The following is a 21,372-nucleotide window of genomic DNA, read 5'->3' as shown; positions in this document are numbered from 1 at the left end:
TCATATGTCTGTTGGCCATCCATATGTTTTCTTTGGAAAAATGTCTCTTTAGGTCTTCTGCCCATTTTTCACTTGGGTTGTTTGTTTTTTTCTGTTGTATGAGTTGTTTGTATATTTTAGAGATTAAGCCCTTGTTGGTTGCATCATTTGCATCTGTTTTATCCCATTCTGTGGGTTGTCTTTCCATTTTTTTTAATGGTTTCCTTTGCTGTGCAAAAGCTTGTAAGTTTGATTAGGTCCCATTGGTTTATTTTTGTTTTCATTTCTATTGCCTTGGGAGACTTAAGAAAACATTTGTATGGTTGTAGTCAGAGAATGTTTTGCCTGTGTTCTCTTCTAGAAGTTTTATGGTGTCTTGTCTTATGTTTAAGTCTTTAAGGCATTTTGAGTTTATTTTTGTGCATAGTGTGTCACATTTATTTGTCTTTTCATTTATTTTCTAGCTGAGCTTATATTATTGGATGACTTTTGAAAAGAAAAAAGGCTTTCTATCTTTTGACCTCCTTCACCCATTGTGCCCCACGCCAACCCCCTACCTCTAGTCACCACCAACCTGTTTTCTGTATCTATGAGATTATTTAATTAAAAAAATTTTAGATTACACATATAGGAGAGATCATACAGTACCTGTCTTTCTCTGTCTGACTCATTGCTCTTAACATAATGCACTGGAGGTCCATCCATGTTGTTGCAGATGGCAACATTTTTATATTTTTTATGGCTATATAATAGTTGTGTGTGTGTGTATATATCATCTTTATCCATTCATCTATTGGTGGATACTTAAGTTGCTTCCATATCTAGGCTATTGTAAATAATGCTTCAGTGATTTTTTTTTTTTTTTTTTTTTTTGCTTTTTAGGGCCACTCCCACAGCATATGGAGGTTCCCAGGCCAGGGGACCAATCGGAGCTACAGCCACTGGCCTCTGTCACAGCCACAGCAACATCAGATCCAAGCCGCTTCTGTGACCTACACCACAGCTCACGGCAACGCTGGATCCTTAACCCACTGAGTGAGACCAGGGATCGAACCCTCAACCTCATGGTTCCTAGTCAGATTCGTTTCTGCTGCGCCACAACAGGAACTCCACATACGTCTTTTTGAGTTAGTGTTTTCCTCAAATATGTACCCAGAAGTGGAATTGCTAGATCATATGGTAGTTCTGTTTTTAATTTTTTGAGGAACCTCCATACTGTTTTCCATAGTGGCTGTACCAGTTTAAATTCCCACAGCGTAGGAATTTTCCCTTTTTTCTACATCCTCTCCAACATTTGTTGTTTCTTATCTTTTTGATATAGCCTTTCTGACAGGTGTGGTTTTGATTGCATTTCCATGATGATCCATGATTTCCATGATGTTGAACATCTTTGATGTGCCTCTTGGACATGTGCATGTGTTCTTTGGAAAAACGTCTATTCATATGTTCTGATCATTTTTAAATCAGATTTTTTTTTTGCCATGAGTTTTATGAGTATATATATATATATATATATATATAATTTTTTTTTTTTTTTTTTTTTTTTTTTGCTATTTCTTGGACCGCTCCCGCAACATATGGAGGTTCCCAGGCTAGGGGTCTAATCAGAGCTGTAGTCTTCGGCCTACGCCAGAGCCACAGCAACGCAGGATCCGAGCCGTGTCTGCAAACTACACCACAGCTCACAGCAACGCTGGATCGTTAACCCACTTAGCAAGGGCAGGGATCAACCCGCAACCTCATGGTTCCTAGTCGGATTCGTTAACCACTGCGCCACGATGGGAACTCTGAGTTTATATATTTTTGCATAATAGTCCCTTATCAGGTGTATGATTTTGCAAATATTTCTCCCATTTTGTAGGTTGCGTTTTCATTTCGTTGATTGTTTCCTTTGCTGTGCAGAAGTTTTGTTGTCGTATTTGTTTATTTTTCTTTTGCTGCTTTTGCTTTTCCCTCAGTATATATTCTTGGTTCCTTGTTATAAATTGATTGGCCATATATGCATGAATTTATTTCTGGGCTCTCTATTCTGTTCCATTGATTTATGTGTCTGTTTTTATGCCAGAATCATACCGTTTTCTTTATTATAGCTTTGTAATATAGTTTGAAACCAAGTGGTGTGATGACTCAACCTTGTTCTTCTTTTCTCAAGATGGCTTTGGATATTTAAGTTTTTTTGTAGTTCCATACAAATTTTAGCATTATTTGTTCTATTTATTTGAAAAGGCACATTGAAATTTTTAAATTAAATTAAATTTTTTTGCTTTTTAGGGCCATACCTGTGGCATATGGAGTTCCCAGGATAGGGTTCAAATTGGAGGTACAGCTGCTGGCCTATGCCACAGCTACAGCAACAACAACATGTGATCAGAGCCATGTCTGTAACCTGTGCCACAGTTCATGGCAACACTGGATCCTTAACCCACTGTGCAAGGCCAGGGATTGAATCTGTGTGCTCATGGATACTAGTCGGGTTTATTACGGCTGAGCCTCAGTGGGAACTACAGCATTGAAATTTTAATGGAGAGTGCATTAAATATGTGGATTACTTTGGGTAGTATGAACATGTTAACAATATAGATTCTTACAACCCATGAGTATGGAATATCTTTCCATTTATCTGTGTTTTCTTCAGTTTCCTTCATTAATGTCTTGCAGTTTTTCAATGTATAGGTCTTTCACCTCCTTAGCTAAATTTATTCCTAGGTATTATGCTTTTTTAATGCACTTTTTTTTTTTAATTACTAAAATGAATTTATCACATCTGTAGTTGTATAATGATCATAACTATCCAATTTCACAGGATTTCCATCCCATAACCCAAGCACATCCCCCCATACCCCAAGCTGTCTCCTCTGGAGACCATAAGTTTTTCAAAGTCTGTGAGTCAGGATCTTCTGCAAAGAAGTTCAGTCTGTCCTTTTTTCAGATTCCACGTCAGTGAAAGCATTTCATGTTGGTGTCTCATTGTATGGCTGACTTCTCTTAGCATGATAATTTCTAGGTCCATCCATGTTGCTAAAAATGCTGGTATTTCATTCCTTTTAATGGCTGAGTAATATTCCACTGTGTATATGTACCACGTCTTCTTGATCCACAAATGTCGATGGACATTTAGGTTGTTTCCATGTCTTGGCTATTGTACATAGTGCTGCAGTGAACACAGGAGTACATGTGTCTTTTCGAGTCTTGGTTTCCTTGGATGGATGCCCAGGAGTGGGATTGCTGGATCAAATGGTAGTTCTATTTTTCATTTTCTGAGGACTCTCATCCTGTTTTCCACAGTGGTTGCACCAATTTACAATCCCACCAACAGTGTACTAGGGTTCCTTTTTCTCCACACCCTCTCCAGCACCTGTTGTTTGTAGACTTTTTGATGATGGCCATTCTGGCCAGTGTAAGGTGGTACCTCATAGTGGTTTTGATTTGTATCTCTCTAATCATGAGTGATGTTGAACATCTTTTCATGTGTTTTTGGGCTATCTGTATGTCTTCTTTGGAGAACTGTCTATTTAGATCTTCTGCCCATTTTTTGATGGGGTTGTTTGCTTTTTTTTGGTATGGAGCTGCAGAAGGTGTTTATAAATTTTGGAGATGAATCCATTGTCAGTTGATTCACTTGCAAGATTTTCTCCCATTCTGTGGGTTGTCTTCATTTTGTTTAGGGTTTCCTTTGCTGTGCAGAAACTTTTAAGTTTGATTAGTGCCCACTTGTTTTTGTTTTTATTGTCATTACTCTAAGAGGTGAATCTGGGAAGATGTTGCTGTCATTTATGTCAGAGAGTGTTTGGCCTATGTTTTCCTCTAAGAGTTTTATAGTGTCCGGTCTTATATCTAGGTCTTGAATCCATTTTGAATTTATTTTTGTGTATGGTATTAGGGAGTGTTCTGATTTCATTCTTTTCCATGTGGCTGTCTGGTTTTCCTAGCACCACTTATTGAACAGGCTGTCTTTTCTCCATTGTATCTTCTTGCCTCCTTTGTCAGAGATTAGTTGACTGTAGGTGCATGGGTTGAATTCTGGGCTTTCTATCCTGTTCCACTGATTTCTGTTTCTGTCTTTGTGCCAGTACCATGTGGTTTTGATGATGGTTGCTTTGTAGTATAGTCTGAAGCCCAGGAGCCTGATTCCTCCAGCTCCATGTTTCTTTCTCAGGATGCCTTTGGCTATTCTGGGTCTTTTGTGCTTCCAAAGAAACTTTAAAATATTTTGTTTGAGTTCTGTGACAAATGTCCTTGGTAATTTGATAGGGATTGCATTGAATCTGTAGATTGCCTTAGGTAGTATGGTCATTTTGATAATATTAACTCTTCCAATCCACAAGCATGGTATATCTTTCCATCTGTTTGTGTCGTCTTTGATTTCTTTCATCAGTGTCTTATAGTTTTCAGAGTACAGGTCTTTTGTCTCTTTAGGTAGGTATACTGCTAGATATTTTATTTTTTTTGATGTGATGGTAAATGGGATTGCTTCCCTAATTTCTCTTTTTGATCTTTCATTGTTAGTGTATAGAAATGCTGTCGATTGCTGAGTATTAATTTTGTATCCTGTGACTTTGCCAAATTCATGGATGAGCTCCAACAGTTTTCTGGTAGCGTCTTTAGGATTCTCTAGGTGTAGTATCGTGTCATCTGCAAATAGGGATAGTTTTACTTCTTCCTTTCCAATTTGGATTCCTTTTATCTCTTTTACTTTTCTGATTGATGTGGCTAGGACTTCCAAAACTATGTTGAGTAGTGGTGAGAGCGGACATCTTTGTCTTGTTCCTGATCTCAGTGGGAATTCCTTCAGCTTTTCACCATTGAGAATGATGTTAGCTGTGGGTTTGTCATATAGCCTTTATGATGTTGAGGTAGGTTCCCTCTATGCCCAATTTCTGAGGTTTTTTTTTTTTTTTTTTTTTTTTTTTTTAATCAGAAATGGGTGTTGGATTTTGTCAAAGGCTTTTTTTGCATCTATTGAGAGGATCATGTGATTTTTATTCTTCAGTTTGTTAATGTGGTGTATCACACTAATTGGTTTGTGTATATTGAAGAAAACTTGCATCCCTGGGATAATTCCCACTTGATCATGATGTACAATCCTTTTAATGTATTGTTGGATGCAGTTTGCTGGTATTTTGTTGAGGATTTTTGCATCAATGTTCATCAGTGAAATTGGCCTGTAATTTTATTTTGTTATGGTATCTTTGTCTGGTTTTGGTACCAGGGTGATGGTGGCCTCATAGAATGAGTTTGGGAGTATTCCTTCCTCTGTGATTTTTTGGAATGGTTTCAGAAGAATAGGTGTTAGCTCTTCTCTAAGGGTTTGGTAGAATTCGCCTGTGAAGCCATCTGGTCCTGGACTTTTGTTTGTTGGAAGTTTTTAATCACAGTTTCAGTTTCAGTTCTTGTGATGGGTCCATTCATCTTTTCTATTTCATCTCGGTTTAGTCTTGGAAGATTGTACTTTTCTAAGAATTTGTCCATTTCTTCTAGGTTTTCGTTTTTATTGGCATATAGCTGCATATAGTAGTCTCTTATGATCCTTTGTATTTCTGTGATGTGCGGTGTTACTTCTCCTTTTTCATTTCTAATCTTATTGATTTGAGTCCTCTCTTTTTTTCTTGATAAGTGTGGCTAAGGGTTTATCCATTTTGTTGATCTTTTCAAGAACCCTCTTTTCATTTCATCGATCTTTTCTATGGTTTTCTTTGTTTCTATTTCATTGATTTCTGCTCTGATCTTTATGATTTCTTTCCTTCTACTAACTTTAGGTCTTGTCTGTTCTTCTCTCTCGAGTGCTTTCGATATAAAGTTAGCTTGTTTATTTGCGCTTTTTCTTGTTTCCTGAGGTGGTCTTGTATTGCTGTAAACTTTCCCCTTGGAATGGCTTTTGCTGCATCCCATAGGTTTGGGAGTGTTGTGTCTTTGTTTTCATTAGCACGTAGGTATTTTTAAATTTCCTCTTTGATTTCTTCAGTGATCCATTGGTTGTTTAGTAGCATGTTGTTTAGTCTCCCCGTGTTTGTGTTTTTTGCAGTTTTTTTCTTGTTGTTGATTTCCAGTTGTATAGCGTTGTGGTTGGAAAAGATGCTTGACGTGATTTCAGTTTTCTTAAAGTTACCGAGGTTGGATTTGTAGCCCAGGATGTGATCAATCTTAGAGAATGTTCCATGTGCACTTGAGAAGAATGTGTATTCTTTTGCTTTTGGATGGAATGTCCTATAAATATCTGTGAAGTCCATCTGGTTCAGTGCATCATTCAGGGCCTGTGTTTCCTTACTGATTTTCTGTGTGGTTGATCTGTCCATTGCTGTCAGTGGGGTGTTAAAGTCCCCCACTATAATTGTGTTGTTGTTGATTTGTCCTTTTAAGGTTGTTAGCAGTTGCCTTATATTATGGTGAACCTGTGTTGGGTGTGTAGATATTTAAAATTGTTATATCTTCTTCTTGGATTGATCCTTTGATCATTATGTGACGACCTTCTTTGTCCCTTAAAATATTCTTCATTTTAAAGTCTATGTTGTCTGATATGAGTATTGCTGCTCCAGCTTTCTTTTGATTCCCATTTGCATGGACTATTTTCTTCTATCCTCTCACTTTCAATTTGTATGTGTCCCTAGAAGTGAAGTGGGTCTCTTGAAGACAGCATATATGTGGGTGTTGTTTTTGTATTCATTCAGCCAGTCTGGGTGTTTTGGTTGGGGCATTAACATTTAAGGTAATTATTGATATGTATGTTCTTATTGCCATTTTGTTAATTGTTTTGGATTTTTTTGTTGTTGCACTTTTTTCTTCCCTTCTTCTCTTGTTCTCTCCTCTTGTGGTTTGATGACTATCTTTTGTGTTGTATTTTGAGTTGATTTTTCTTTGTTTGTGTATCAATTGTAGATTTTTGGTTTACAGTTATTCTGAAGTTTTGATATAATAGTCTATATACATATGAGATTGTTTTAAGCTGTTGGTCTCTTAATTGCATGTGCATCTCCATTGTCCTGCATTTGTACCCACCTCTTCTCATAATTTCTGAGTTTGGTGGCATAATTGTGTGTGGATGATTTCATATCTTTACTGTATATATACTTTACTGATGAGCCTCGTCGTTTGCGGTATTTTTGTTTCTGTTTGTGACCTTTTCTTTTCTGCCTAGCAAAGTTCCTTTAGTATTTGTTGTAAGGCTGGTTCATTGGTACTGTATTCTCTCAGCTTTTGCTTATCTGTAAAGCTTTTGATTTCTCCTTCAAATCTGAATGAGAGCCTTGTTGGGTAAAGTAATTGTGGTTGGAGCTTTTTTTCTTTCATCACATTAAGTATAAAATGCCACTCCCTTCTGGCCTGCAGAGTTTCAGCTGAAAATCTGCTGATAACCTTTTGGGGTTCCCTTGTATGTTATTTGTTTCTTTTCCCTAGCTGCTTTCAAGATTTTCTCTTTGTCTTTAATTTTGGTTAGTTTGATTAAAGGTGTCTTGGGTATTCTCCTTGGATTTATTTTATATGGTGTTGTTGTGCTTCCTGGATTTGAGTGGGTGGTTCCTTTCCCATGTTAGGGAAGTTTTGGCTATTATTTCTTGGAATATTTTTCTGTCCCCTACGCTGTGTCTTCTCCTTCTGGCACCCCTGTAAAACGGATGTTGGTGAGTTTAATGTTGTCCCAGAGTTCTCTGAGACTCTCTTCATTTGTTTTCAATGTTTTTTCTCTTTTCTGTTCCACATTCGTAATTTCATCCTCCACCTCGCTTATTCATTCTTCTGCCTCTGTTAGCTGCTTCTAGTGAATATTTTATTTCAGTTATTTTCTTTTGCATATCTTCTTACTTAAGTTTTATATCTTGTAGCTCTTTGCTTAGTGTTTCCTGTAAGTTATCCATGTTTGCCTGTAGTTTATTTCCAATGTATTGCATCGTCTTCAGCATCAACAGTCTAAAGTCTTTTTCCTGGAGGCCGAGAATCTCTTCATCACTTAGCTGATTTTCTGGGGTTTTTCCTTTCTCCCTCATCTGAGTTATAGTTCTCTGTCTTTTCATTTTTATAGGTTTTTGGTGTGGTGACCTTTTTACAGATAATAGAGTTGTAGCCTCTCTTACTTCTGGCGTTTGCCCCCCTTGTAGCTGAAGTTGGTACAGGGGCTTGCTGTAGGCATCCTGATGGGAGGGGCTGATGCCTGCCCACTCGTAGGTGGAGCTGATTCCTATCTCTTTGGTGGGTGGGGCTTAGTCTCTGGGTGAGATTAGAGGTGGCTGTGTGCCTGAGGGGTCTTTAGGCAGCCTGTTTACTGATGGGCAGGGCTGTGATCCTGCCTGGATTGTTGAATGCCCTGGGGCTTCTCAGTGCTGACTGATGGGTGGAGACCGATTTTCCCAAAATACCCACCTCCAGAGAAAGGCATGCTGCTGAATATGCCCAAGAGCTGTGCTTCCAATGTCCTTGCCTCACAAAAAGCCACATTCACCCTGTTTTCCCAGGAGGTTCTCCAAGAACTGCAGTCAGGTTTGACCCACATTCCTATTGAGACTTTGCTTTGCCCTGGAACCCAGTACATGTGAAAGTCTGTGTGCATCTTTCAAGAATGGGGTCTCCATTTCCCCCAGTCCCTTGAAGCTCCTGTGCACAAGCCCTACTGGCCTTCAATGACAGATGCTCTGGGGCTCTTTCTCCCAGTGCCAGAGCCCCACACGTGAGTTTGATGTGGGGCTCAGAACTCTCACTCCTGTAAGTGAGTCTCTGTGAACCAGTTAGTTTCCAGTCTGTGGGGCTTCCCACCTGGGGAGGTATGGGGTTGTTTATATCATGAAATCGCCCCTCCTACTTCTTGATGTGGCCTCCTCCTTGTTTCCTGGAGTAGGATATCTTTTTTAAGGCTTCTGGTCCATTTGAATGAAGATTGCTCAGGCTTTAGTTGTGAATTTTGTTGTTTTTAGGAGAGAAGTTGAGCTCCAGTCCTTCTATTCCTCCATCTTAATCCCATCCTCCTAATGCATTTGTAAATGTGATAGTTTTCTTTACTTCTCTTTCAGGTACTCTGTTATTAGTGTATAGAAATGCAACAGATTTTTGTGTATTTTGGGGGGGTCTTCTTCGGGTCACACCCGCAGCATGATTCAGTTTTGGCGGGCTCTAAGTCTCTAGAAAGTTGTCCATTTCTTCTAGGTTTTAACAGTTGTTAGCATACAATTGTTCATAGTATTAACCTGTTACCAAAACCAGACGGGGATGCCACAAGAAAAAAATTATGGACCTATATCCCTGATGAACATAGTTGCAAAATATTAACTAAACAAATTCAGCAATACATTAAGAGATCATATACCATGATTATGTGGGATTTATTCCAGGGTTACAAGAATGGTTCAGCATCTGCAAAGCATTCTTATGGAATACCACATTAATAACATGAAGGGTAAAAATCATCTTAATAGAAGCAGAAAAAGCATTTGACAAAATTCAGCATCCATTTATGATAAAAAAAACTCTTAACAAAATACTTCAGCATAGTTAAGACCATATATGCCAAGCCTACAACTAACATACTCAGTGGTGAAAAGCAGGAGACTTTTCCTCTAAGATCAGAAACAAGACAGGGATGTTCACTTTCACCACTTTTTTTTCTTTTAAATTTTCTTTTTTTCTTTTTTTTTTTTTTTTTTTTTGTCTTTTTCTCTTTTTTGCTTTTTAGGGCCGCACCTGCAGCTTGTGGAAGTTCCCAGGCTAGGGGCTGAATCAGAGATACAGCTTCCGGCCTACACCACAACAGTAGCAATGTGGGATCCAAGCCACATCTTTGACCTACATCACAACTCATGGCAATGCTGGATCCTTAACCTGCTGAGTGATGCCAGGGATTGAACCCACATCCTCATGGATACTAGTGGGATTTGTTTGCAGTGCACCACAATGGGAACTCCACTTTAACCACTTTTATTCAATATGGTATTGGAAGTCCTAGCAAAGCAATTCATCAAGAAAAAGAAGTAAAAAGCATCCAAACTTGTGAATGCTTGGAAATAAAACTATCACTATTTGCAGATGACATGGTATTATATATAGAAAACCCTAAAGACTCTTATCAAAAAAAACTATCAAAGCTAATAAACGAATTCAGTAAAGTTGCAAGATACAAAGTCAATATACAAAAATCTGTTGTGTTTTTGTTCACTTCACATTTAAAACAAGGATAAACAGCCTCTTCCCACAGAGTTGTCGTGAGGATTAAATGAGAAGGGTGTGTGTTAAGTCATGAGTGCAGAGTCTGCCCAGAGTAAACAGTCAAAGTGTGGGAGCTGTTATTACTGTTCGGGGGTTATTATCTCACGTCCAAGTTCATGAGGGACATGAAGAATTTTTTTACATATATAATGATTTTTATTTTTTTTCCATTATAGCTGGTTTACAGTGTTCTGTCGATTTTCCACTGTACAGCATGGTGACCCAGTGCTATTCACAGTAGCCAAGACATGGAAACAACCCAAATGTCCATCAACAGACGATTTGATTAGAAAGATGTATATATACACAATGGAATACTACTCAGACATAAAAAAGCACAAGAGAACTTTTTAAAGTGCAGCTCAGATGGCCTGGGTCATCATCCTCTTGAATATACTCAGAGAGCACTGCTTCTTCTGCACAGGAGGAGTCCTGAGGGAAGCCGGCCATTACTGTGGATAAGATGTTGTTCTCTTTACCTTTTGGTGTCTTCAGACCTCATGTTCTTTTTCATTTTCTGCGTGGCTGCCTGTGCTGGGGACACTCTAAGCAGCTAGCTACAGGGAGAGACTACCTATCAAGTGGTCCAGAATCTGAGGGGATGTTTTGGTGATATGGGTGTGGGTGGGCCTTAATTTAGCTTTGGTCTTGCCTGCTCCTTGGTGACCTGTTGGTTATAGTGACCTCTGAATGGCTCAGGAGGGGCCCAAGGCTGTGCTTCCTGACTCAGGATATCCTGGCTGACTTTCTTCTTGACCTCAAAACCAAGGACTCATGGAGCTATGGTTTGGCAGCCCTGGCATCGGCAATGCTGATGGTTACTCAGTGCTTATTAAAGCCCAGCCTCTCTGCTAAGTGCTTGATAGTCTTTCACTCCAAAACCTGACAACCCTGAGAGGTCAGTGCTATTATTAGCTTCTTTTTACAGATGAAGAAGTTGAGACTTCTAAAGTACCTTGCTTAGGGTAATGTTTCTGATAAGCACTTTCAGACCCTGGTCTGCTTGATTCTAATAATCTTAGCTCCTTTCTCTGTGGTCTTTCTGTTTTGCTGTGCATTAGAGTCATCTGTGGAGTTCATTACACTTCCTGCTCCTTGGGCCCTAATTCTATAGGTGTAAGGTAGACCCTGGTACTGTAGTGTTTTCTTTCTTTCCAATTTATTGAGGTGTAATTTACATAAAATTCACCTATTTATGTGTCTAGTTTGATAAAATGTAGTAGTTGTATACAGTTGTGTAAGTAGCATCACAGTCAGGATATGGGACAACTCTATCACCCCCAAAAGTCCTTGTGCCTTTTGATCCCCTACAAATTTTTTTCTTTTTAGGTTCACACCCACGGCACATTGAGGATCCCAGGCTAGGGGTCTAATCGGAGCTGCAGCTGCCGGTTGTGCCACAGAAACACTGGAGTTGAGCCACACCTTCAACCTACACCATAGCTCATGACAATGCTGGATCTTTAAGCCACTGAATGAGGCCAGGGATTGAACTGGCATCCTCATGGATACTAGTCGGGTTCGTTACTACTGAGCCACAGTGGGAGCTCCTTGATGCCTGCAGTTTAACCAGCTGGGCAGACGGTTCTGATGTACCTCTGGGTGTGAGCCCACAGTTTGTGTTATGGTGCCTGCAAATTTGAGAAACCGAAGATCTGGAGAAGGAGGATAAAAGCAAGAAAAGAAGAAAAAGACACTTGGAAGAATGATTGACCTTGCTGTTTCCAGATAAGCTGTGCTATACAGACTTCTTGTGGAGAGAGGGAGTGTGGAGGAGAAAGCCCTTTAGACCAAATGCTAAAAAAAGTTTCTCTTCTAACATGGTTTTTATCTCAGTCCCATTGACCTGGAGGATTCTGAACAAAGTTGGCGTGCATGTCTGGTTAAATTTCTTTGGGATGGAGAGGTGGGGCCGCTAGGTACTACTAGTAAGCAGTGGGAGAAGCTTTGGACATGGGAGGGAGACACTGCTGTTGGAAATTCCAAGGATGGGACCTCTTCCTCCAGGCAGACACTACTTTGGTTCCTTTAACTTTCGGGAAAATTAGCATAGAGCAAACTGATTCAGGCTGTGGCCCAGAGAACATTTGGATAATAAGGTGGAAAATGCGGAGTGTAATTCTGACAAGTGGAGAGGATTAGGATGGCAACTTTGTGCCTAGAGACTTTGATTCTTGGCCCAGCTCCGGCTCTGGTTTTGCTTGATGGCTACTCCCTCCTTTCCTTCCTCCCTCCCTCGCTCCTTCCCTCCCTTTTTTTTAGGGCCGCGCCAGCAGCATATGGAAGTTCCCAGGTTAGGGGTCGAATCAGAGCTACAGCTCTTGGCCTACACCACAGCCACAGCAACACCAGATCCGAGCCGCATCTGGGACCTTATACTGCAGCTCACGGCAATGCCAGATCCCTGACCCACTGAGCGAAGCCAGGGACTGAACCTGAATCCTCATGGATATTAGTTGGATTCATTTCTGCTGCACCACAACAGGAACTCCGGCTTTGCTTTTCTTATTGTCCTTCTCTGAGTAGTCTCTGTTCAGCTTACTTCTCATGGATGGAGTGAGTGGGGAATAAGCTGTGCAGTATGGTTTCAACACACACATTGTAGCGACATTGGTTAGAGCTGCAAAATTAGGTGGCAAAAGAAATTCTGTCAAAATTCCATACAGGCTCTCAGTAGTTATATATTGAAACCTGAACGTGCTCAACCCTTCAGTATTTTCTGACCTTTTAAATTTTTTCTCTGGCTTGTTAGATGTGACACTAACCCCCTTTCCTATCTGAAGCCGTTGTGAATGAGGGTACGAGGTTGCTAGAGACTCATTCTCATGTCCCTCTTATGAGTCACTCCCTCGTCTTCTAGGTGGATGTCCACACTCCGGCATGGATGCTGGGATTCACTTTCCTCATTTGTGATGTTCAGCTTCTAGTTTCACCTCAGGAGGAAATATCTGGAGCAGAGCCACAAGGCTGTTTAGAGTGGATGGGACCGAGAGGGAAAAAGCACGAGGCGTATTTTGTGAAAGGAAGAAGTGGCGATATGGGGCTTTAGGGTGTAAAGAAAACCACTTGGGCCGCTTCTAACTTGAGAAAGGATGCGTTTGAGTCATGGAGGACATTGTGCTGTCGGGGAAGGGGGTGATCTTTGAGAGTAACACACTAGCCAGTTTGAACTCAGGAGGCTGTGTAAAGTTGTGCTCTTAGTTTTTGTTACTTCAGTGTCCAGCCTCCCCTCCCTATGGTCTCAGTGTTTTCTGGCAGTGAAGGAATCTAACAGGTCAAAATTATAACTATAATAGGTTTACTAAGCTCCCTCATACTTTTACATATATCCTGTTATCCTCCCTAAAGCCCCTTCAAAACATTATAGAGTCGGTAAAATTTTTTTCTTAAACAATCTTACAGATTACTCTAATGAGAAGAAAAATGGAACATTTAAGGTATTTTTTGAGTCATGTGATTTTTAGAGCTGAAAGAGACTCTAGAGATTTGTCTGATCTGACCTTATACTATAGTTGAGGGGCTGAGGTCCAGAGTGGAAAAAAGATTTACTAAAAGTCACTCAACCAGCTGGTGGTAGTATGGATCCTGAAACGCACAGATGTGACACAGAGGTTCCAGAATAGAGATGCTTGTGTATCATGTTTTCCAGAAGGATCCAGGAAGCTTCTTAACCCATTTCTGTGGCTAATCAAGCACCAGTGGCTGATTGCCCTGGTTACCTCTGTGCCCTTGACTATGGCTGCGAATACAGACTGGTCTCCAGCATGCCCCAACATTATGTTTCGGCATTAGATTGGTCAGAACTGAGGTTCTGGGTGCCAGAGGTCCTTGGCTGGAGATGGGGATTCAGTGGGAGACTTAGTGGTTGGAGCCATAGCTTAAGTCAGATTGCACCACAGCAGGCTTTAGGAAGATATTTTAGGGGTGCTGCTGTGAAATGTGTGGGCTTCAGTATGGCCTAGGGGAAGTAAACATATGTGGTGTCTATTGTGATGGCTCTACTGAAGTTTAGCCTCTTGTAGTAAAGTAGTGTTTGCTTTGGTTCCCTTTTTCTCATTTCTCTCTGTATTCTTCTTGGTTCTCTCTGGCTCTTTCCCCTTCCTTCTCTCCCCTTAATGGCCTCTCAGAGCTACTGTGATTTTGGGAGAGGGATTTGGAAAATGAGCTGTGACCTACAAGTCGGTTTCCCCAGGTGGATAAACTCCACTGTAAGCCACAGAGGGGCCTCCTCATTCCAGCAATCTGGCCAGGCTGAGAGACTCACAGCCTATGGGGGCAGAGGAAGCGGGTGGGGGCCAGTATTTCTGGGGCTAGTGAGGAACTGTCTGAGTCTTTGCAGTCTGGGCAGTGGAGACAGGAGGCCCTGGGGTGGGCTAGTCTCCTGGGCTGGGGATGCCTGGGCAGATGTGGAAGCAGCTGGAAAGGTGGCTCTGCAGTTGGGTCGCTGGAGCTGCGCTGTTCCTAGGAGACGGAGGAGCAGCAAGCCTGCGGGGGGAGGGGGAGCAAGTGGGTTGCTGCTTTTAGCAGCTGAAAGGACTGCAGGGAGCTCTGGGTAAGACGTTTGCTGCTGCTGCTGCTGCTGCTTCTGCGGTAGAAGCTGCCGCGAGTAAGTCAGAGGAAGGAGGATCGAGAGGGAGGAGGCTTCGTTTGCAGCCATGCTGAATCACTGTTGCTGATCAGATCTCCCGCTGGTTGGCTGGAAGAACTGAGAACAGAGCTAGGATCCTCTGAGGCTTATGCAAAGCTCAGCGGCTACCACCCCGGCTGGGCCTCGCACAATGGAGGGTGAAAGGTATGTATGTATAAGCGTGTGTGTGTGTGTGTGTGTGTTGTGGTGTGTGTGTGTGTGTGTGTGTGTGTGTGTGTGTGTGTGTGTGTACACGCGCTCACGCATGCTCTCAGTGCAGTCACCAGCTTTTGTGTTGTCGTTGGTTAGGCAGGGTCGGAAGACCTGGCTACTGATGGATCCCAGCAGACGGCAGAGTCCGAGCAGGGAAGCCCCTTTCTCCAGAGATCTGGCTTCCGCAGAGGCAGGTCTGGGTTTGCTGGGCAGTGGAGCAGCCTGAAAGAAGGGACTTCCTGGCTCATGTTCGGGAATAGTTTCAGCTTCAGCTGAATCAGGATCGCCTTTCTCATGCTGTTTCAAGGAGGCGTTTCCCTTTCCTGGCCACTTTCCCGGGGTGTTTTTTTTTGGTGGGGGTTTTTTGATGTCATAGCAGGGTTGGCCTGGCATAGAGTGCTTGCATTTTCACTCTGAAATGCTTACATCGTCAACAAGCGTGCTGATGTCTTTCCTAAAAGTGTGTGTGTGTGTGTGTGTGTGTGTGTGTGTGTGTGTACGTACCGGTATATACACACAAGTTCAACTAAGAAGGGGAGAAAGCCATTCAGGTGACATTTGCTCAGAACTTTCCTTTGCATTGAAAAGTTTGTGGGATGGTATGGGAAGTTATAGTCTTTAGAGAAACTCCTGCTCCTTCCATAAAATGAACAGAAGGGAATTTAAGTACTTCTGCTGAGTTTAATCTAACTAGCGAGGGGTTGTTTTCTGGCAGGCACATGCATTTTAATAAATTTCTGAGGATCTGGTTCTTTGATTATGAAGGTGCTCAGTGCTGTGCGGGGGCGGGTCATTCCTCTGCATGCTCAACCGTCTCCTCTTCATTCTGTGGGGCTGTGACTGGTAGAGAGCAAGGCTTGCCATTTTCGTTGAGGTGAGGAGACTGCAGGAGAGGTCAGGCCCTGGCTGTGGACCACTGAGGAAGGAGGGCTGCTGCTCTGAGTTGCCAGGTTGATTCAGATGGTAACCAGGTGCTTGAATGGTAACAGGCTCACCTAACTCAACACTGTCTGGAGAGTACCCCAATAAACTCTTTGGCATGGATTGTCCCAATTCTTGAGGCCCTGAGGCACCATGTTTCTCGTTGTAACTCCCAGGAAGACTGGGGCTTTTCAGGCTGAGTGTGCTGCTGGCACAGCCTTTGCTTGGGTGCTTTACAGCAGGAGCTTAACGCTGGACTCCATGTAGCCTGCCTGGCAGCAGAGCATCCAAAAGCCTGCTTCTTGGGGCACAGGTAGGCAGTGTCCTCACCTTTTCCTGTTGATCTGATGGCTCACAGAGGGCAGGAGGGACGTGAATGGAGGTTTGGAGATTCTAGACGAGGCCTTTTTACTTGCATATTGGGGCTAAGAGGTCCATGTAAAACTAGCAGCAGCAGAATTGTGTTCTTAGTTTTGTGTCCAGAAATATAATGAGTCCTTGGCCTCTGGGAGCTCTCTAGTTCTTCAGCACTGGTGCCTCTCAGCTGGGATGGCTGATGTCTCTGGCATTACAACGCCTAGTTTTTACACACGTTCTTTTGCTTTTCTCCTACCCAGGGCAGAGAAATCCAAACCATGCAGCTTCCAGTGTTAGCCGGGTCACCCAGCTCACTACCTTTTGTTTCTACTCCAGTACCACTTACCCTTCCAGCACTCAAGTCTTCTGAAATCAGGCTCCATTCCCAACGCTCACCCATTCCCCTCCAAAGAGATCTGTGGGTCTCTTTTGTGATCGCCATCCAGCCTGTATTCTACTCCATCCAGCCTCAGATCCTTAGCTTCCAGAGTTCATTTTGCCTGGAATACTTTTTCCTTCCTCTTTTCCAAAAGTTATTCATCTTTCAAGGCTGTTCTAAAATTCCTCTTTGCTTGCAAAGCTAAGCTCCTTAGTCCTGGCAGATGTTCTTCCTAATTCCAGTACCTGTAGTTTGTATCTCATAGTTGGGGACTGAATAATAGGCCCACCCACCAGACAGTTTTATGCTTTTGTTTCGTGAATCTTATGAGTCCCCAAACTTGGAGAGGTCCTCGAGGGCAAGGACAGTATCTTTACCTCTGAATACTGCACATTAACTTCTGTGTGGCTGCACACATAGTAGGTGCTAGATAATTATTTGCTGATGAGCTGATGACTTTTGGGGAAGCTCTGATAACCAAGAAGAAAGTTGGTGAGAGAGGTGATTGAAACCTTTGGCCAATAGGTTCATCCTTGGATATCAGCCGTATTATCTCAGCACGGGTAATTGACCCCATGGAATGCTTTGAGGTAGGGGGCAAAGAGGGGGAAGTAGCCTTGTTTCACAAGTTTTATGGGAAACTAGGGCCAGAGAAGCTGAGTGACTGGCCTGGGATCACATGTCAGACCTCTGGAGACTGGAGGGATCCTGAGTCTGGTGCTTGTTCCACACTTAACCTGCTGAAGCTTAATTGGGGCTGTTTTTAAGCATTAGAATTTTTGAGCCAAGAGATTTCTAATGAACAGTTTTCTTTCTTTGCCATGAGGGTATGAAAATAACTTCTACCTTGAAAGGCTGTTCATTAAAAGCATGAGCTTTAGGGTAGCATAGTCCTTGTAGTGAATCTATTTCATAAACTGTATGACCTTGACTGTGTCACAGTTTTTCAGAGTTAATTTTCCATTTCGGTGTAAAGGGACAAAGCTCATATCTCATAGACTCGTTGTGAAGATCAAAGGCAATGTGGATAAAGCACCTAGTAAGTTTTTTCTGGCACAGGGTTACGTAATCAGTATGTGGTAATTGCTGTTGTTGGTGGTGTTTGTCTGTGGCCCTGTTGTACCCCATGGTTTGTGCTTGGATCCTACTCAAGGCTTATTTTAGGGCCTTCCTATGTTTACATCTGAATTGGATTGTGTGGGACCATTCCCATGAGAAAATGAGCAGGAACTTTCAGATCGTCATCTTGCATCCACCGAAACTGTCTCCTCACAGGAAGATACCACACAAGGCTTGGCACTTCCTCTTGTAGGTTTCACCAGCACCACTTTAATCCTGCCTTTTATAGACACCTTGAGGCTTCTGGAAGCTTTAGTGGCTTGGAACAATGAATGACTCCTTTGTTCAGGTACAAATCTTAAGAAGAACCTGTGCATTTGCCCTCACCTTTGCAGAACCCGCTGCATGTTCCAGCTCTCTACTGGGCTTTCTGATGCCAAGTTTCCTGTCTCCCTCTGTGAAGAATCACTGTGGCTTGATCAGTCAGGTGAAGATGACTTTGCCTTCCATTTTGCACAGGAAAAGAGTTCCTGGCTCCCAGCTGATACAGTGATAAAGTGTGTGTGTGTGTGTGTGTGTGTGTGTGTGTGTGTGTAGAGCAGATAGGTAGTTGCTTTGGCTACTGGAATTTTCACTTCTGGACATCCATCTTGTGGAAGGATCATAGTAAGTCCCCAACTTATATGAGGTACCGAGAAAGGTCAAATTCATAGAAACAGAGAGTAGAATGGTGGTTTCCAGGGCTGTGGAGAGGGAGAAATGGAGAGTTATTGCTTAATGGGCATGGCCTTTCAATTCGGGAACATGAAAAACTTTTGGAAATGGATGGTTGCACAAGAACATAAACATATTTGAAGCCTCTGAACTATGCTCTTGACGATGGTTAAAATAGTACATTTCAAGTTGCATCTGTTTTACCACAGTTTAAAAAATGTCCATGCACAGTCTGGCATATCCACAGGAATTGCGGAGAATCACAACTTTTGGAAGAAGCATCACAAAAAGGGCAAGTTGGTTGTCCATTTTTCTTAAAATCGTGATGGTTTTCTGCATCGGAAGTGACCGGCCCCATGCTCCCAGCGCTGTGCGGGAAATCTGTGTGAGCTGTCCTTAGCGGGAGAATGGCTGGTCCTAATGGAGGAGAGCCTGCTCCTGGACCTCTCGGAGGTAATCTTTTCACCCTTGATCAGGAACAGAGATCTGACTTTCGAAAAAACATGGTGCAGACAGCTGGTGCTCTCCAAACGCCGAGTTCTGCATTGCCCGATGTAACACTGGCAGGACCCCGGGAGGGGCACAGGCCGAGCGCCCTGGTCTTTCTCTCCTCCTGTCAGCCGTCTCCTCACCCCGGAAGACATGGTGGAAATTTCTCTAGACGTTTTTGGGCATCGCTTTTGCCTGAAGCGTGTGTGCATCTCAACCATGATGATTAAAACCAAATTTTCCATTTTGGAAATACTATTTGGTGAAGCAAGGTTTACAACTGCAAGAAAACAAAATCAGTGGAAAGAAACCTCTTCATTTCCCCACACCCAGATTTGGGTTTTTAAGATTTTGCTTCTTGCTAGGTTTTAGATTGTTAAGACATATCCAGAAAAGAGTATTTTGGGGTAAGTTTTCTAAAGCAAGTGTTGCTTTATTTGATGAAATTTGCTGTCATGGAACTGACCTAATTTTTTTTTTCTTTTTTGGATAAACCCTAAAACTAGGTTAGACGGAAAAGGACATTAATGAATGATGTGAAAAATAACTTGAACATATTTTGTTCTTAGATTTTTTTTCCCCTATCAAATAAATTCAGTGGTTGTCAAGTTAGAAATCTGTAACCTTTTATAATTTGAAAGGATTTTTCAGACTCTCAGCCCAATTTCCCAGACTTTTCTTTTTAACTTGTGAAAGTCTATTGTAGCTCCTATCAAAACCACACACATGGAAGAGCCCAGCTCTCCTATTCAAACCAAACAGAAGCTTGGCTTCCGAAATGCCACATAATGAGGGCCAAGTTTTTTCAGTCTTTCTCCTTGTCTAATTCTCTCTGTCTGAACTCAACCGTTTCTCTTAGGTTTTACATTTTTACACAGCCCACATAAGAGATCCCCCCCTGGGTTTTGAAGGAAACAAACAGTCTGTGAATAAGGACTCTTAGAATTGTGATTAGCGGCATACTTGTTCTTAAGCTTTTTTATGAGGGAGCACCTCGGAGGAAGGGCAGCAGCTGCTGGCCAGCTTTGATGAATCATGACCGGCTTGTGTGAAAATTCCAAGTTCAGTTCAATTAACAGTATCAACTCCAATCCACGCTGTGATTTCCCACGATAAGTGGAGTGAAATCGTGCTGAGTCTCAGGTTTCTGGTTTGGCTACACCACGAAGAAGCTGAGAGTGTGCAACCTTGGCCTGGTGGGCTGTGGACCCTATCCCACATCAGTGGACACGGATATCAACAGTGTAGGCCTTGGGGACACACAGGCCTGGGTTTGCCTGTCAGTTCTGTACTTAGTAGTTAACGTGGGGCTTTTGGGCAAGTTTTATCTCAGTGCCCCAGGAGAGGTAGTGCCTCACTGGGTTGTTCTGAAGGTAAAGTGAGATGGTAGAGGTGAAGGAGGCTCTCAGGAAGTGTTAACTGTTATTAACCACCACACAGGAGCTGCAGCCTACCAAGGCGTGTCTTCCATGTGTGCACGTGGCCCACTGCAGGGAATCAGCCTGATCCTGAGTCCCCTGAACCGAGGCGGGACCCCTGAAAGAAGGAGGAGGACCTGGAGCTCAATAGCAGCCTGTGTGGAGGGGGGTGTTTCTTGACAGGACTGCACCGCCACACCCTGAATCCCACTGCCTGGGTATCTTCAAGTGAAAGTTCCCTCATTAATCCAGATGCAGAAATATAAATTGGGTCATTTTGGCTTTGCACGTTAGGATTGAGAAGCATGGGAGATCTGCAGTTTGCCTTGCGCTCTTTCGGTTGAGAAATCCTCTCTTGTCAGTGCCCTGGTGCTGCCCAGACTCAGAGAAGCGGAGTCATGCTGGGAACTGCTCATGAGAACCTGAGGCACAGTAGTTGGAGTGTCATTTTATTTTTATTTTTATTTATTTGTTTGTCTTTTGTCTTTTCAGGGCCGCACCAGTGGCATATGGAGGTTCCCAGGCTAGGGGTTGAATTGGAGCTGCTGCTGCCGGCCTAAGCCACAGCCACAGCAATGCAGGATCCGAGCCACATCTGCGACCTACACCACAGCTCACGGCAACGCTGGATCCTTAACCCACTGAGCAAGGCCAGGGATCCAACATGCAACCTCATGGTTCCTAGTTGGATTCGTTTCTGCTGCACCACGATGGGATCTCTGAGTGTCACTTTATTAATTTGCAGTGAAAAGTATTACTGGCACGATGTTCCTGAGGGCCTGCCACCACTTTCATGCCTCCTTGAAGGAGAACCATGAGAGAGGCCAGCTTGATTAAAAGGCTGCATTGTGAGCGTGGTACCAAGTTAGGCCTTTGAGTATTTATAGGCTTCAAGTTCCACAACAGGCTCTGACCTGAGGCTGAACCAGATGACTGATGATTAAATCATTTTCATTTATAGATAGTGTGGGATGAGTAGGACCAAGGGTCTTCTCTGTCTGATTCTTGTTTTTCTTTCTTTTTCTTTTTTC

The 21,372-nt window shown here is 42.6% G+C and overlaps 1 protein-coding gene across 6 annotated transcripts in view; it reads left to right on the top strand.

Annotated features, from left to right (window-relative positions):
- Positions 1-21,372, top strand: part of KLHL3 (kelch like family member 3) — a 257,212-nt gene that overhangs the window by 123,948 nt on the left and 111,892 nt on the right. Inside the window, exon 1 of one of the 6 annotated variants that reach the window (XM_013995147.2) lies at positions 14,481-14,956. The exons of 4 other annotated variants lie outside the window; for them this stretch is intronic. Coding sequence is in view for 1 of the 2 variants with exons in the window: in XM_003123968.5 (XP_003124016.2) it covers positions 14,901-14,956 (56 nt within the window). In the remaining variant the exon portion in view is untranslated. Of the gene's footprint in view, positions 1-14,480; positions 14,957-21,372 lie in introns of those variants that run through there. One more of the 6 variants, XM_003123968.5, reaches the window with a different exon arrangement.

This window comes from Sus scrofa, chromosome 2 (assembly GCF_000003025.6).
Source record: "Sus scrofa isolate TJ Tabasco breed Duroc chromosome 2, Sscrofa11.1, whole genome shotgun sequence".
Taxonomy (NCBI): Eukaryota; Metazoa; Chordata; class Mammalia; order Artiodactyla; family Suidae; genus Sus; species Sus scrofa.
Note: the sequence above shows the minus strand (reverse complement) of the source record. Positions and strands in the feature narration are given on the sequence as shown.